The following is a 17911-nucleotide window of genomic DNA, read 5'->3' as shown; positions in this document are numbered from 1 at the left end:
TTTTGATTTAAGCATCCTTCAGTTTAATGCCGTGCTGATGGACAGAAAATGGTACTGGTTCTTGCTGATATAACATAGCTAATAGAGATGCTTTCATGGGAGGATTTAAATCACAAAAGACAAACAGTTTTGGAATGATTGGATAGTAAAGATGCTAATCGGCGGAGTCTCAGAGCCAATTAATTTCTGACTTTAACAAAGTCAAAATAAAAACCATCAACCATCCCACTCACAGAAGGCAATTTAAACATAATGAGGGTGCGTGCCTCATACTTACTCAACATTTTAAATTTACCTCTGGTTGTCTGAACTTGACATCTAAAGGAAAGGAAAGGGACTTTGGATTCAGGAAATAAGTGTCTTTACATTTATCCTAGAATCTAATGTACATCCATCCCCAACTGCTGATGAACATTCCCCAGGACTTCAAAACTCCTCCTCACCTTTCACCACAACCAACACAGATCTTACTTCATCATGCAATATTCCCACCTCTAACTTTAGGCTTATCCCTGAATACCTCTCTACAATAGATTCAGTTTCCTGATCTTGGGGTCCTGGGTTAGATTGTTCAACATCTCCACCTGCTATTGTGATGCTTCTTCTCCAGTGTTCTCCTACTCACCTCATGGAAGTCAAACTGGTTGATCAGACTTTCAAGAGTCTATAATATCACACATACAACTGTGGAGTTACTGTGCAGGGAAATACTGTGTCTCTACTTCAGCAGAAAATTGCCAGAGAAAACCCAGGCTCAAGTATCAACAGGTTATATAATCACCACTTTTAATAAAGTATTTACCTGTATAGTTAGAAGTGTTGGTGGTGGAGGGAGTGGGGAATGAGTGGCACCAATTTGAGCTTAGTTACATTGTCAATTTTTTGATCATAGAATTTAAGTGGTACCTCATTTAACATGTTGATGCTGCAACTGTTAAATAAAAAAAAACCTCCAAAGATTTATTTTTGTTTTAAATCTATGAGAAGATTAATTCTGCAATATACAGATCAATGATTGTCAGAAAATTTCTTCTAAATTGTCATTTTCAAGAGTGCTCAATACCATATCTATGTGCAGTTAATAGGAGTTAATTTTTTTTAATTCATTACCGAGTATTTCCAAGTGCTGTTCTTCTGGCAGTCTTGTTTTCTGTGTGATGAACGTTCCATCTGTAAATTCCCTATAAACAACTTTTTTATACCTGGGCCCAATTTTATCTTGTCCTGTACCAACAAACACATGGCCAAAACTAGAAAAACACAAAAATTGACAATTAGCAAATTTTTCTTTGGGTACATTTAAAATGTCATCTAGTTTTAAGGACAACATTGTTAACTTTTTTCAGAGATATTGCAGCTTTTACAGAGTCAGAAGAATTTCTACACAATCAATAAATAATTCTAAATGCAAACGTTTCTATGCATATATTTTCAGGCATGAGCCTCCTAGACCTATCTTGAAACATCAGCAATTCACTGTTGGGTGAAGGTGCTGTACATGACCTTCATGACCAACCATCAATTAAAGCTCTTAATTTGTTAACTAATGGCTGCTAAGGGCTTCAACATGCAGTGTTAACATTTGAGTTGATAGGGGAACCTAGGTGACCTTGCTACCGAGTTGGGGAGGGGGCTCCATTTGTATGGTCTAGCAGCAATTGCGGCAGGAATAGGGCTGCGGTGCATTGTTGCTGGAAGTCAACCATGCCCTTCTGCCCAACCACCATGATTTCCATTCTTCCTGCAGCCTCCCAACAAACAAAAACCTCTCACTGGCACAGCTCTTTATTGTTATGAAGACCAGGTCTCCAGTGACACCTGAGATTGGTTGGCAGCCTTATGTTGGTCAGTACTTCAGTGCCAATTCTGCTTATTGAATGAGAAGTGCCTAATTGGTGATTGACACACCAAGATCTCTCCCTGGTGAAAGTGGGGAGTTCAATTCCCCTGAAATCACCTGCCCTAATACTTAGTACGCAGAGCACTAATTCCCAGCTTTTATTTACATTTATATTTCAGGTATCTAAAACAGATATTTTTAGAAACATTACATGTAAGCAGAGGAAAAATGCCAAGGTCACATCAGAAGCACAAACCCCAACTCCACGAAGCTACTATACCATCTTCACCTACTTCATCAATGACATGTGTACATTATAAGATCAGAAGTAGGATGTTTACTTATGACTGCAAAACACTCTGCACCATTTACAGCTCCCCAGATCCTGAAGCATTCTATACCCACTCACAGTAAATTTCTGATAATATTCAAGCTTGGGTTGATTAATGGCAAGTAACACTGACAAATGAGTATTTGAATTTGGAGCAAAAGCTTTCTTCCTCATTTAAACACCCTCTCAAAACTTAGTTTTGCAACTTATACTTCTGTCATTCCTGTCAATTGTTCTTTCACTGGTATCTAATTCATTTCAGCAATGCACTTTGAAACTTAGGAGCATACAAACATAAGAAATAGTAATTGAGCTAGCTATATAGTCCTTTTGAGCATGTTCGGTCATTCAATAAAATCATGGCTGATTTTCTATCACAACTCCATCTTATAGCAAATCTCTATATTCCTCAATTTCAATAGTATTCAACAGTAGAAGACACTGTAATGCTCTCACTCATGCACGAGTTCCATGTCGCAGATATGTTGAGGTTGTAGAAAATCTAAAGCTAAATCAGATGCCTGGAAGACCTCAAATGAACATTTGTACATTCAAAATCAAGAATTGATATTATCAAGTTGGAAGTTCAAGAGTTTCCTTTGTCAGAGAACAAGAAATAGTATAACATAGAAGATGAGACTAATATGGTTGAAGATATATTTCTAACATCTACAGAAGAAATAGAAGTTGGAGATTCACAACTTATTCTCATTTTCAGTACAAGTGTAGGCAGCTATTATTGAACTAACTTTATTTACACCTCCCCAAAAAATTGGGACAGGAAGACAAAATGCTCAGCTCTTGCAAGACTAAGCATCCCCAGCTCTCTGGCATTGATAATTCCCAAGTTTCATAATTTATTGAATACTTGAATTTCCTATTGTTTGAATTAAATCTTGAATGAATGAGTATTGTGAAAGAAAAATTGGTACCACCTTTCTTCTTTGGTTGCATTGTGTCTTTCCAGCTCCCAGTTCCTGTCGGGAGAATAGTCCCACTCAAGTTCCACTGCAGCAATGTAGTACGTTCGAATTGTCTCATAAACCTGGTCCGGGACACTTTTATTGCAGTTTCTAACATGATACATGTGTTTCATTCCACCCATATAGTGATCAGCTGTTCGGCAGATCACCTTAAATGTACCTGAATTAAACATTTAATTCAAAATTTTAAGAATTATAATTGTAATGAACTTTGAAAAGAGTAGTTTACTTATGCTTCAAAGGTAGGATAAAAACTTTGCAGCTGTGATTCTACTCCAGTATCTCATTCTTTCACCTTTAAATGATCAGGTCGAAATCCAAAAAAAAAAATCCATTTTGCTGAACATAATTCTGTCTCCAAGCAAGATTCTACCTGTTTTCTGACCTTTAAATTTAGGTGCGAGGTCACATTATAGAAAATTTGTTCACAAGGCAATGTAAAGTACAACGGCAATCATTGAAAACAACATGCTTGTACTGGATCTTTGCTAGTAAAATCTTGATCTAATATCACTGCCCTGCTCTCTCTCCATGGGGTTGGATTTTTCTCTATTTGTAATGTTCATCTGATTAACTCTTAATGTACTAAGTAAAATGCACAAGAAGCTAGATCAATAGTGATTATTTTAGCTGTCAAGGCAGGAAGGAAGAACTCATACCAATATCATCAGGCTGCATGAAGACTGTTGCAGAAGTATGAGGGAACACACTGAATACATCATGTGTGGTCCCCTTGAACTTGATTGTGTTGCCTTGAAAATAGATTCCATGCATGTCGATTTCAGTGCCAAGTCCAATCAAATGCCATGAGACATTGTCACCCTTGCACATTTCTAGTCCAGGCAAGTTACCAAACATGTAACCATTGATGGCTAGAAAATAAATATTAAAACTATTATAGAACATAGAACATAGAAAAATACAGCGCAGTACAGGCCCTTCGGCCCTCGATGTTGCACCGACCAAAGTCTACCTAACCTACACTAGCCCAATAACCTCCATATGCTTATCCAAGCCTGCTTAAATGACCATAAAGAGGGAGAGTTCACCACTGCTACTGGCAGGGCATTCCATGAACTCACAACCCGCTGAGTAAAGAATCTTCCCCTAACATCTGTCCTATACCTACCACCCCTTAATTTAAAGCTGTGTCCCCTAGTAACAGCTGACTCCATTAACAGAAAAAGGTTCTCAGTGTCTACCCTATCTAAACCCCTAATCATCTTGTACACCTCTATCAAATCTCCCCTAAAACTTCTTTTCTCCAATGAGAATAGCCCCAAGTGCCTCAGCCTTTCCTCATACGATCTTCCTACCATGCCAGGCAACATCCTGGTAAACCTCCTCTGCACTCGTTTCAATGCATCCACATCCTTCATATAGTATGGTGACCAAAACTGCACACAATACTCCAGATGAGGCCGCACCAGAGTCTTATACAACTGCAACATGACCTCAGGACTCTGGAACTCAATTCCTCTACCAATAAAGCCCAGTACACCATATGCCTTCTTCACAGCACTATTTACCTGGGTGGCAAAAATTATACAGCAAAAATTTCTAGAACATTTACCTAGATTTACCATAGCATAGGAAGAAGCTCTTTAATCCACTGTGCTTGCGACAGTCATCAAGCACCTACCCATTCTAATGCCATTTTCCACCTCATGGTCTTGTAAGTATGGTGTTCAAGTGTTCATCTGAATATATTTTAAGTGTTGTGATGACATCTACTTCTACCATCCTTTCTGACTGTGACTTCCAGATAGCCAATATACTCTGGGTAAAAATTTTTTTCGACAAATGCCCTCTAAATCTGCTGATTCTTACCTTGGGGTGGCATGGTGGCACAGTGGTTAGCACTACTGCCTCACAGTGCCAGAGACCAGTGTTCAATTCCCACCTCGGGCAACTATCTGTGTAGAGTTTGCACATTCTCTCAGTGTCTGCATGGGTTTCCTCCCACAGTCACAAAGATGTGCAGGTTAGGTGAATTGACCATGCTAAATTGCCCATAGTGTTAGGTGAATGGGTAATTGTAGGGGAATGGGTCTGGGTGGGTTGCTCTTCGGAAGGTCGATGTGGACTAGTTGGGCCGAAGGGACTGTTTCCACACCAAGTAATCTAATCTTAAATCTATGCCTCTTACCTAATGCCTCCTCTGTGAAAATTTTTTTAAAAATCCTTTCCAGCTACCCTTTTTTGCAGACAGACCCTGAACTTCTACTTGCCTGCTATTTCAATACACTATCTTGTTCCCTGGCCAACATCTCTATCTCAGTCTTGCAGCAGGGCTTCAGCAAAGCTCAGCGCAAACTGGAAGAACAGCACCTCATTTTCTGTGTAGGAACTCTACAGCCTTCTGGACTACATTAAGGTTTTATAAAGTTTTAAGGATAACTTAAGGTTTTATAAAAATGGGTGACATCTCAGCTCAGACAATGTATTCAAGGTTTGAGGTCAGAGTCTGTCTGCATCTCAGTCTTGAATCAGACTGGTTCTATTTCCAAATTACGAATTTATTAAATGTTGCATGGACTGCCTGTAAGGTGTATGCTTTTTGAGCAAAAATAGAATGTGCCTGCAAATACAATTCTGCAAATAGAAATTCACCCATACACACGTGTGTGTGTGTGTGGGTGTATGTGTATATACCTACGTGCGTGCATGAGAGGGAGAGAGAATGTGTGTATGCATGAATGTTACTGCGCATGACTGTGTTTACATGTGTGTGTAATTGGTAGAGTACATGCATTAGTATGATGGAGTATAAGGGTGTGTGCATGGGTGTAAGTGTGGGGAGGTGTAAGTAAGTGTGTGTGTGTCTGAGAGAGAAGTTATGTATGAGAGAGTCTGCTTGAGTGTGAGAGTATATAAGAATGTGTATGTATGTGGGGTCACCTGTAATGCACTACCATGTACTCCACAGGTAATCATGTCACTCAGCCAATGCTGTCTGTCTCATACACTGCAGGCAAGATGCCCTGAGGCATGGTACAATTCTGAGACCAAGCAGATGCTATGACAACGGATCAACGGACACCATGCAACATTCTCCAGACAGGGATGCTCCTTCCCAGTTGGGGAACACTTCAGTGGTCAAGACATTTGGCCTCGGATCTTCTGGTGACCATCCTCCAAGGTAGACTTCTGGATATGCAACAATGCAAAGTGGCCGAGCAAAGGCTGATAACAAGTTCAGTAACCATGACGATAACCTCAACCGGGACCTTGGGTTCATGTTACACTACAGGTAACCACACTACACTATACGCTGTCTCACAATCTCACACTCACACACACACACACCCCATGTCCTCTTACATTAAGGAGACCCTCTCTTAGATACATACAGACACCCCACACACACCCATGCACACCCCCTTTCACAGGCTTATTCTCAATCACACCCATGCACACACTCTACCAAGCAGTTACATGTGCAAACTCACACTGTCTCATGCACACTTGCTCTCTCCCTCACGTACACTCACGTCTATGGGGTGAATTTGCATTTGCAGAATTCTATTTGCAGGTACATTCAAGTTTTGCTCAAAAAAAACATAACCTGCAGGCAGTCAATCTATCTAATATTTTATAAATCCCTACTTTAGAAATAGAACCAGTCTGACTCAAGACTGAGATACAGACAGACTCTAATCTCACACCTTTAATACATTCTATAAACTGAGATGTCACTTTTTTCTTATACAACCTTAAGTTATCTCGAGAACGTAACTTAAAAGATGTTCTGGGAATTACATTTTAATGAATCGAAACCTGCAATCCATTCTACAAGATGAAAGACTTAACAGCAATTCAAGTTTGTTCAATATATTGTTTTAATTGCATGACACTGATTTTTTGTTATAAGTTCTGTGTCTTATGATCCTGCCCCGCTAATTACCTGATGAAGGAGCAGCACACTGAAAGCTAGTACTTCCAAATAAACCTGTTGGACTATAACCTAATGTTGTGTCATTTTTAACTTCGAAGGCTACTCATTGTTAGCTGCTAACAGTCCCATTAGCAGCTATTCATTCTCCTAAAGTTGACTATTATTCACATTTTTGTCTGTCCAACTGTGTTTCTCTCTCTTTGGGCACTATCTCCATCTATCATTCACTCCTTACTCCTCCCCAACCCCACACAAAAAATAAAAAAATTCCTATTTACTGTACACTGCCTTAGAATATTTTATGCCCATTCAGAATGCAGACAAAGCCTTGGTTTAATGTCATATCAAAAATAGATACAGCAATGTAGCACTCTCAAAGTACTGCACTGGAGAGTCAGTTTACAGTTTGAATTCACAATCGCTGACTCAGAAAAAGAATGCTACCAAATGAACCATTAAGGAACCATTATGGGTGGCATGGCAGCTTTATGGGCAGCATGATGGCTTAATGGGTGGCATGGTGGCTCACCAATAAAGCACTGCTGCCTCTCAGTGCCAGCGATCAGGCTCAATTCCAGCCTCGGGTGACTGTATTCTTTGCACATTCTCCCCATGTCTGTGAGGGTTTCCTCTGGGTGCTCTAGTTTCCTCCCACAATCCATTGGCCATGCTAAATTGCCCATAGTGTTCAGAGATGTATAGGTTAGGTGCATTAGTCATGGGTAAACGTAGGGTAGGGAAATGGGTCTGGGTGGGTTACTCTTCAGAGGTTCAGTGTGGGCTTGTTTCTCCAAAGTGCCTGTTTCCACACTTTGGGGTTCTATGAAGGGAACTAAAACAGCAAAAAATAATTTTACTACCATTATGAAACATCTCAGTAACTACTGAATGTTCATACAGGAGTATTTTGGGTCTTGTTTGATTGGTGGAATTTAGGTGGACCAAATGCACTTCCTCCCTATGACTGCCTTGTATTACCATTTCTTTCTCTACTTCTTACTATTTGCCTCAAGTTAAATCCATGTAAATAAAATGGGTCTGCTTGGTTGAAAATTCCTCAACGAGGTTACTTATCAGCACATCCAGTCTAAGTCTGTACTGATTTATACTAACACACTTCGAAGTAGGTGTACCATTATTGCAGAATACATTGCACATACATCCCACGCCAAATGTTATCTAACATCCACTAAAGTTTATAAAAATAAATAGAGTATGATGACACTCAATAACTAGTAGGGATTCGATACCTCACCTGCCATTTTCAGCTTTACTATTCTATTTTTCATCCTTCATAAATGAGCTGAACATTTGCTCAGATACATGGGAATTCCCTGAACAAAATTAAGTCATCCTCCAACATTCAATTTTGTTCTTAGGAGAAAACAACGAACAGTTGTTGCATTTTTGGAAATAGTGCATGTCTGGAGGAGATATAAATATTTGTAAATTCTACAGTGGACCAAGGATTCTGAGTACACCAATTGCTAAAGTAGACCTCATTGGATTACAGCATCAAAGAGGGATGGCACAGACGCACTAAAGACAAAACAAACTACAGATACTGGAATCCAAAGTAGAGAAGCCCGCAATGCCAAATCCTCTATCTCCTGATGCTGCCTGGCTTGCTGTATTCTTCCAGCCTCCTGCTTGTCTACAGTAAAGACGACAAGCTGCTCACAGATGCAGACAGAGGTGAAGGAAAGAAGGGCTCTTAATAAGAGGCCCTACCCATCTAGGGTTTTCATGGAGGAGATATTTTACCTGGACCTAACTCAGAGACATTACATGTGGTGGCTATGCTTTACCAAGGATGTGGTCACTGAAATGAATCCAGGTTTGTAGCCTCAAAACAAAGAAAACACAGTGCTGTCAGTGATGTGTGAAAGAACTGTCAGTTTCTTTGCAAGTCTAACTTTCATGCTCAATTAACAGATTACATCAGGATTGTCATAAAGTGTACCATCTATTATTGCATCCAAAAATTATAGTTACATTTATATAGCACCAGTCACAATGTCTCAAACTGCTTTACAGATAGTGAAGTACAGGTCATTCTGCTATTATGTGACAGTTGTGTTCCTCCAGCTGTTGCATTTCTACCTTTTAAATAAAAAGTTTGCATTATCCAAACAACATTCACAATTCATCGATTGTGTTATGGCCAATTTGTGCTGACAAAACGCTTGTTATAGCGGAACAATCTGTACTTTCAAAGTGTAGTCACTGTTGTTAAGGACAGAACATTGCAGGCAATTTGAACTCATCAAATTTTCCACCAACAGCAATGTGACAATGATCAGAGATTTTGCCATTGTGATTCTGAATGATGGATAAATAAATTGAGGCCAGAGAGGAGGCTTTTCTGGTGCAGTGGTAATGTCCCTACCCATGAGTCACAAAGTCCAAAGTCAAGTCCCACCTGCTCCAAAAGCGTGTAATAACATCTTTGAACAAGTTGGTTAGAAAACATCTAGACACTGACGATAAAATCCCTGCCTTTTTTAAAAATAGAGTAATGACATCTTTCACATTCATCTGAGAGGACAGACTCGGCCTTGTAGCATCTCATCTGAGGGATAACCCTTCTAATTGTGCAGCACTCCCTCAGTATTGCACTGTTATGTCAGCTTTGACCTTTGCATCCAATTATTATAGTAAGACATGGAGATCACACCTTCTGACTGTGAAGCAAGAGTGCTACCAACTGCGCCAAGTCAAAGAGGAAATATCACTCCACTCTCTCTGAATATAGAGAAACAGGAGGAATGCACACGTGACGCTGACAGGATAATGGGCTCTCCAACAGTGGTCTGGAGGAGCATTCCAGTATTCACTAGTGCAAATATTCCATTACGTGGTGCTTTCATCATCTTGGTCACCATGAGGTCAGAGCTCTCACTTACTCATTCGCTATGGCAATCCTATTGTGAAGAGGAAGAGAGAGGAGGGGAGGTTAAACCAGCACATGCATATTCTGGAGATGATGTTTCCAATAATAAAATATTGCAGGAGTTATAAGCATTTCTGCATCTGATTAGGGATAGTCAACATGGCTTTGTGCATGGTAAATCAAGTCTCACTAACTTGATTGAATTTTTTGAAAACATAAAAAAGAAGATCGAAAAGGGCCAGTGGTGGATGTGATTTTCATAGACTTCAGTAAGGTGTTCAATAAGGATTTTCATGGTAGACTAATTAGCAAGGTTAGATCGCATGGAAAACAGAGAGAACCAACCATTTGGATACAGAACTGGCTCAAAAGATAGAAGGCGGGGGGGGGTGGTGGAGGGTTGTGAGAAGAATTGCACTGGCATCATTTGCTGGTAGACTTGTTAAGAGTTCCTTACCACACAATAATGCAGAGCACAGAGAAATACTGACAATCCTCACGAACAACATATAAAACCACTTAAAGGTTTAAAATGTTCACTAGTTACACATTACAAAATGCAAAAATGCCTCAAAATGCTTAAAGATATTCCCATGACTGTCACGCACCATGCATTTTATTTGATTCTTGAAATTCTTCATCCTCCTGATCGATGCTGGAACTATTTTGAATGAATGTCTCCAAATTCTTTGGAAGATACCAACTAAGATTTTCATCAAAAATTGTATACAGCAAGTAAAACTCCTGTTCAATGTCTTTCTGCAAAGAAAAAAACATTTCATAAATTGGAAAGACACTTTCAAGTTGAAATTTATGGAAAGCTCCCAAGTGCAAATATTGTATTTGATAGGCTTCCAGTCAGAAACCCAAATACATTCAGTGTACTGTCTGACTGATTAAAAACACAGGCATGGTAGACTCACATACAGGTGAAGGCAGTGGATTTATTCACTCTGTTCAGTTTCAACAGAGCTACAAATCGTCAATCTACTCCAGATAATAATAAACAGGAATGGGAATTCAACCTCCTGCTACTGGTACTACCTGGTTTAGGGTCAGAAAGAATAGTAGAAAGCAAATGCAAATTGTGCAGTGAGTAGAGTGGTAAGGGATTGAGAGCAAAGTGACAAGTGAGGTAGTAAGTATAATAGAGCCCAGTGTTAAACAAGACACTGAATGGGATGGTGAGAAGCTGGGTAAGGGAGGACAGGCAAGGCACCAAGATGAGTAGCAAGGAGCCAGAGAGTAGTGAGCGAATGGCAAACAGCCAGCAAACAACAGATTCATAACAATAACAAATAAAAGCAAAATAATGCAGATGCTGGAAATCCGAAACAAATTCTGAAGGAAATGCTGGAGAATGTCAACAGTCTAGGAGCATCTTCTGACTTCTTCAAAACAGATACAAAAGCATGGATTTAGCAATAGGAAACAATACAATACAATACAAAGAGTGGACGCAAACATGTGCAATTGTTTCAGTGTGATGGTAAAGAAAAGCCTTTCACAACTAAATCTACACACATATTACTTAACATTTGCCTTACATTAGCAGAGAAGGAGAAATAATGCATGACTACAATAAATATTTCTATGTAAACTTTGGTGTTTTTTTCCACATTTCTTTGGGATGTGGGCATCACTGGCAAAGTCAGCACTTGAAGCTCTCCTTAATTGCCCTTGAGAAGATGGTGGTGAGCCACATTCTTGAGCTGCTGTTATGCGTCTTGTGAGAGTACACCTACAGAGTTGTGGAAAGGAAGTCCAAATTTTGACTCCAGGACAGTGAAGGAACAATTACATAGTTCCAGGTCAAAGTCATGTGTAGCTTGAAGGATAACTTGCAGGTAGTACAAGCAACTTCCCATCTGTCTGCTAGCTTTATTCTCATAGGTGGTAAAAGTTGGAGGTTTGAAGGTGATTTGATAAAAAAAGAACTGCAATACACTTTGCATATATACTCTTTCCACTGAGGACTAGCATGGAGGATGGGATTATCAAAGTGGTCGATGATTGCAATTGAAGCATGTTGCAAATTTTAATGCAAATTCTTGTTGGACATAGTCATTGTCTAGCACTTGCAAAATATAGTTATAGAATCAAACAGCATGGAGACTGCCCTTCAGCCAAACTCATCCATGCCAAACAGGTTTCCTAAACTAAACCAAGTCTCATTTGCCTGTGTTTGGCACATATCCCTCTAAATCTTTCTTATCCATGTAACTGTCCAAATATCTTTTTAAATATTGTAACTGCACTTACCTCTACCACTTCTTCTGGCAGCTTGTTCTATATAGGCACCACCCTGTGTAAAAACGTTGCCCCTCAGGTCCTTTTCAAATCTTTCCCCTCTCACCTTAAACCTATGCCTTCTAGTTTTGGATTCCGCAACTCTGAGGAAAAGACTTTAGCTTATCTATACCCTTCATGATTTTTTAAACCTCTGTAAGGTCACCGCTCAGCCTCCTACACTCCAAGGAAAAATGTCCAAGCCTATACAGCCTCTTCTTATAACTCAAACATTCCCATCTTGGCAAGATCCTTGCAAGTCTTTTTTGCACCTTTTCCAGTTTAATATCATTATTCCTATAGCAGGGTGATCAGAATTATACGCTGTCACAAAATGGAGACTTATCAATGTCTTCTACAGCTATAATAGTACTTTGCTATGACAAATGAAGAATGTGAATATTATTTACCAGTTACCAACCCAAGCCTGAATACTGCCTAGATCTTGCTGCACATGAACATTTCTGAGGAGTCACAAATGATACTGAATGCTGTGCATTTATCAGTACACATTTCTATTCTGACCATATGATGGAAGGAAAACCACTAATGAAGCAAAGATGCTTGGACTTAGGCACTATCCTAAGGAACTCCTGCAATGATGACCTGTGAGATAATTAACTTCCAGCAACCATAACCATCTACCTTTGACCGAGGCATAACATCAACCAGTGTAGAGTTTTCCTGATTCCGATAGGAAGGAGACCAGAATTGTATGCAATAGTCCAACAGTGGCCTAACCAATGTCCTGTACAGCCGCAACATGACCTCCTAACTCCTGTACTCAATACTTTGATCAATAAAGGAAAGGATACCAAATGCCTTCTTCACTATCCTATCTATCTGCGACTCCACTTTCAAGGAGTTATGAACGTGCACTCAAAGGTCCTTTTGTTCAGCAATACCCCCTAGGACCTTACCATTAAGTGTATAAGTCCTGCTAAGATTTGCTTTCTCAAAATGCAGCACCTCATATTTATCGGAATTAAACTCCATCTGCCAATTCTCAACCCATTGGCCCATCTGGTCCAGATGTTGTTGTAATCTGAGGTAATGCTATTTGCCATCCACTACAACTCCAATTTTGGTGTCATCTTGTGCTCAGATCCAAATCATTTATGTAAATGACAAAAAGTAGAGGACCAAGTCTGAAAAGCAACCCTCTACCACTACCGTCTGTCTTCTATTTTTGAGCCAGTTCTATATCCAAATGACTAGTTCTTCCTGTATTCCGTGAGATCTAACCTTGCTAATCAGTCTCCATGGGGAACCTTGTCGAACGGGCTGGAGGTTTATAAATTATGAGGGGCATGGATATGGTAAATAGGCAAAGTCTTTTCTCTGGGGTCAGGGAGTCCAGAACTAGAAGGCATAGGTTTAGGGTGAGAGGGGAAAGATATAAAAAGAGACCTACCGGGCAACTTTTTCACACAGAGGGTGGTATGTGTATGGAATGAGCTGCCAGAGAAAGTGGTGGAGGCTGGTACAATTGCAACATTTAAGAAGAATTTGGATGGGTATATGAATAGGAAGGCTTTGGAGGGATACGGGCCAGGTGCTGGTAGGTGGGAATAGATTGGGTTGGGATATCTGATTGGCATGGACAGGTTGGACCAAAGGGTCAGTTTCCATGCTGTACATCTCTATGACTCTATATATGCCTCCAATGTTTTGGGTTTTTTCTTTACTTTTCTTTCATAGTATGTGAGAGTCATTAGTAAGAGCAGCATTTGCTGTCTATCTCTCAATGCCCTTGAACTGAGTGGCTTGCTTGATTATTTCACAGGGCAGTTAAAAACCAATCACATGACTGTGTTTCTGGAATCACATACAGGTCAGACCAGATAAAGATAGTGATTTCTTTATCTAAAAGTTATACTGAACCAAAAAGCAATGATAAATTTCCATTGTCATCATGCCTGAGACTATTACTATTTTCCATATTCTGGACGGAATACTTACCACTCACCTCAATGAGTATAGCTTCAACACCATCCAAGAAGCTTTACACCACCCAGGACAAAAGCAGCCAAGCAGCCTGCTGGATTGACATCACAGCCCTAAATATCCACTCCCTCCACCACCAATGCTCGATAGCAGCACTGCTGTCGAAATTCACCAAAGATTCTTAGACAGCATCTTCCAAACTCATGACCACTTCCATCTAGAAGGACAAGGGCAGCAGAAATATGGGAACACCACACCTTCCAATAAGATGACAGTGTAGTAGAGCCTTTGGGCTTGTCCACTCCATCCACTTTTGTTTTTTTTTTGGTTTTCTGTTTTCTTCTTTTTCTCTTTCGTAGTGTTAGGAAGTGTTGAGTATTCTAAAAGGCATTAAGATGGATAAGTCCACAGGTCTGGATGGTATCTATCTCAGGTTACTGAGGGAAGCGAAAGGAGAAATAGCTGGGGCCTCAACAGATGTTTTTGCAGCATCCTTAAACATGAGTGAAGTCCCGAAAAACTGGAGAATTGTTAATGTTGTCCCCTTGTTTAAGAGGGGAAGCAGGAATGATTCAGGTAATTATAGACCATTGAGCCTGACATCAGTGGTAGGAAAGGTGCTGGAGAAGGTACTGAGCGATAGGATCTATTTACATTTGGAAGAAAAGGGGCTTATCAGTGAGAGGGAACATAGTTTTGTGCAGAGAAGGTCATGTCGTACCAACTTAATAAAATTCTTTGAGGATGGGCGGCACGGTGGCACAGTGGTTAGCATTGCTGCCTCACAGCGCCAGAGACCTGGATTCAGTTTGCGCCTCAGGCAACTGACTGTGTGGAGTTTGCACAGTCTCTCAGTGTCTGCGTGGGCTTCCTTTGGGTGCTCCGGTTCCCTCTCACGGTCCAAAAATGTGCAGGTTAGGTGAATTAGCCATGCTAGATTGCCCGTAGCATTAGTTGAAGGGGTAAATGTAGGGGAATGGCTCTGAGTGGGTTGCGCTTTGGCGGGTCGGTGTGGACTTGTTGGGCCGAAGGGCCTGTTTCCACACTGTAAAGTAATCTAATCTAAAAAGTGTCAAAGTTGATTGATGAGGGAAGGGCTGTAGATGTCATATGCATGGACTTCAGGAAGGCATTTGATAAGATTCATCATGGTAGGCTGATGGAGAAAGTGAAGTCGCATGGGGTTCAGTGTACTATCTAGATATATAAAGAACTGACTGGGCAGCAGGAGACAGTAGTAGTGGAAGGGAGTTACTCAAAATGGAGAGCTATGACCAGTGGTTTTCCACAGGAGTCCATGTTGGGACCACTGTTGTTTATGGTGTATATATATGTATGATCTGTAGGAAGATATAGGTGGTCTGATTAGCAAGTTTTCAGATGACACTAAGATTGGTGGAGTAGCAGATAGTGAAGAGGACTGTGTATCGATAGATTGGAGAGTTGGGCGAAACAAATGATAGATGGAGTTCAATCCGAGCAAATGCAAGGTGATGAGTTTTGATGAAAATTGATGTACAGAGAGACCTAGGTGTTCAGGTCCATTGTACCCTGAAGGTGCAACACAGGTTGATAAGGTGGTCATGAGGGCATACGGCATGCTTTCCTTTATCTGGCGTGATATGGAGTACAAGAGTTGGCAGGTCATGTTACAGTTGTATAGGACTTTGGTTCAGCCACATTTCTAATACTGTGTATAGTTCTGGTCACCACAATACCAAAAGGATGTGGATGCTTTGGAGAGGGTGCAGAGGAGGTTCACCAGGATATTGCCTAGTATGCAGGACGCTAGCTATGAAGAGGGGATGAGTAGATTAGGATTATTTTCATTTGAAAGACTGAGGTTGAGGGGGGACCTGATTGGGGTCTACAAAATCACGAGAGGTAATAGACAGGATGGATAGTAAGAAGCTTTTTCCCTCAGAGTGGGGGACTCAATTACTAGGAGTCATGAGTTCAAGGTGAGAGGGGAAAGGTTTAAGGGAGATATGTGCAGAAAGCTCTTTGCACAGATGGTGGTGGATGCCTAGAAGGTGTTGCCAACGGAGGTAGTAGAGGTGGGCATGATAGTGTCATTTAAGATGTATCTAGACAGATACATGAATGGGCAGGGAGCAAAGGGATACAGATCCTTTGAAAATAGGTTTAGCGGATCTGAATCAGCACAGTCTTGGAGGACCAAAGGGCCTGTTCCTGTGTTGTAATTTTATTTGTTCTTTGTATTTTTTTCTCTATTATTTTACTTACTGTTTGTCAAAGAGCTTGGTTGCATCGACAGCAGCAGTGGCGACTGGACCCAGCACAGACTCGTGGTGGTGGCAGAGAGTTTAGGTTCCTAGCAGCTTCTGAATCATTGAGGTAATCCGAGCACCAACGTATGGCTGTTGCAGCACAGGCAAATTTGGGATCCCAGCGGTATCTGTGCCCAACAAAGATTCATGGAGGCAGAAGCGGAAGCAAGTTTGGGCCCAGTATAAGACCTGACAACATCAGCAGTGTTTGCATTGGTGGTGCTCCAAAAGCTAGTGCTTCCAAAATAAACCTGTTGGACTATAATGTGGTGCTGTGTGATTTTTAACTTGTCCTCCCTAGCACTTCTACATCAAAGTTCAAGAAGGCAACTCACCATCACCTTTTCAAGGGCAACAAAAGACATGCAATAAATGCTGACCAGCCAGAGACGTCCACAATCCACAATAATAAAAAAAAATTAATGGCTGAAAACTGAATTCCACCAGAAGCCATGCTAGGATTTAAATCACCATCCCCAGAGGATTAGCCTAAACCTCTAGATTATTAATCCAGTAACATTACTACTATATATCATCTCCTTTACAAGGTGAAGGAAAAGTAAGCTGTAACAATTAACAAAATGAAAAATAAGACATATATTTAATTGAAAAGGCTTAAAAAATTTAAAGGTAATCTACCTGTAAGCCATCTGGATTTAGTGTATTCTGTCTGCAAACAACCAGTGGCCCAATTAGGCCTGAATTGGTATCCTCAACTGGATTGGTGGCAGAATAGTACATCCAAGTCAGGCAGGGTGGGTCGTTCACTGCAGGTCCAACATGGTCAGGTACTGTCCACTTGTACATGAAGGATGTGCCAGGCTCTACGTGGGAACCATTTTTCTCAAAACCTTCAAATTCCAATTTAAAAGGCATTGAAATAAATTTTGTTTCAGAACTATTCTCAAAAGTTCCTTTGCAGCTTGAAGGAATCATTTTCTTGTGAAGTCATTGACAATGACCTGTATGGTTATGAGTGCACACTCTTAACAGGTTGTCTTTTCAAAAAAAAATCACTCTGCAGATTCGTCATGTCACAAATGCTGACCTTTACAACTTAAGGTGAAACAGACTATTCTGCAAAGAAGGATGGTTAGCCACAGCAACGATCTCTAGTCAGAAACAGGCCCATGTGATTTGGATTCTATTGGGTAAACAGAAACCTATTGAAATTCCAAGTGACACATTTTCAAAAAGGACAACTGCTTTTTGACAGGTAGAGACAAAAATAATGAACTGCTGTGGAGATATCTTTTGCTGACAAGACTGTTTTCTCTTCAAAAGGACAGGAACTGAACAGACAGGGCTCTTGGAGATTTTGAACAGGAAATTACTGGATTGGGACTCACTAACAAAAATCAGATCTGAAACACTAACTTTTCTAGGATACTAGAACTTATGCCCTGGTGTCTAGGTAGGTGAAGTGAAACTGCTGGGGA

At 40.4% G+C, this 17911-nt stretch overlaps 1 protein-coding gene across 1 annotated transcript in view; it reads right to left on the bottom strand.

The window, feature by feature from the left end:
- LOC132816921 (ferroxidase HEPHL1-like) overlaps nt 1-17911 on the bottom strand; it is a 139121-nt gene that overhangs the window by 44456 nt on the left and 76754 nt on the right. The window contains exons 9-13 of the mRNA XM_060826946.1: nt 17112-17323; nt 10554-10704; nt 3814-4026; nt 3104-3314; nt 1111-1250 (exon numbers count right to left, since the gene is read on the bottom strand). Of these exons, the coding sequence (XP_060682929.1) occupies nt 1111-1250; nt 3104-3314; nt 3814-4026; nt 10554-10704; nt 17112-17323 (927 nt within the window). The remainder of the gene's footprint in view (nt 1-1110; nt 1251-3103; nt 3315-3813; nt 4027-10553; nt 10705-17111; nt 17324-17911) is intronic.

Source organism: Hemiscyllium ocellatum, chromosome 6 (assembly GCF_020745735.1).
Source record: "Hemiscyllium ocellatum isolate sHemOce1 chromosome 6, sHemOce1.pat.X.cur, whole genome shotgun sequence".
NCBI classification, from domain to species: Eukaryota; Metazoa; Chordata; class Chondrichthyes; order Orectolobiformes; family Hemiscylliidae; genus Hemiscyllium; species Hemiscyllium ocellatum.
The sequence above is the reverse complement of the archived record's forward strand: the minus strand, read 5'-3'. Positions and strand labels throughout refer to the sequence as shown.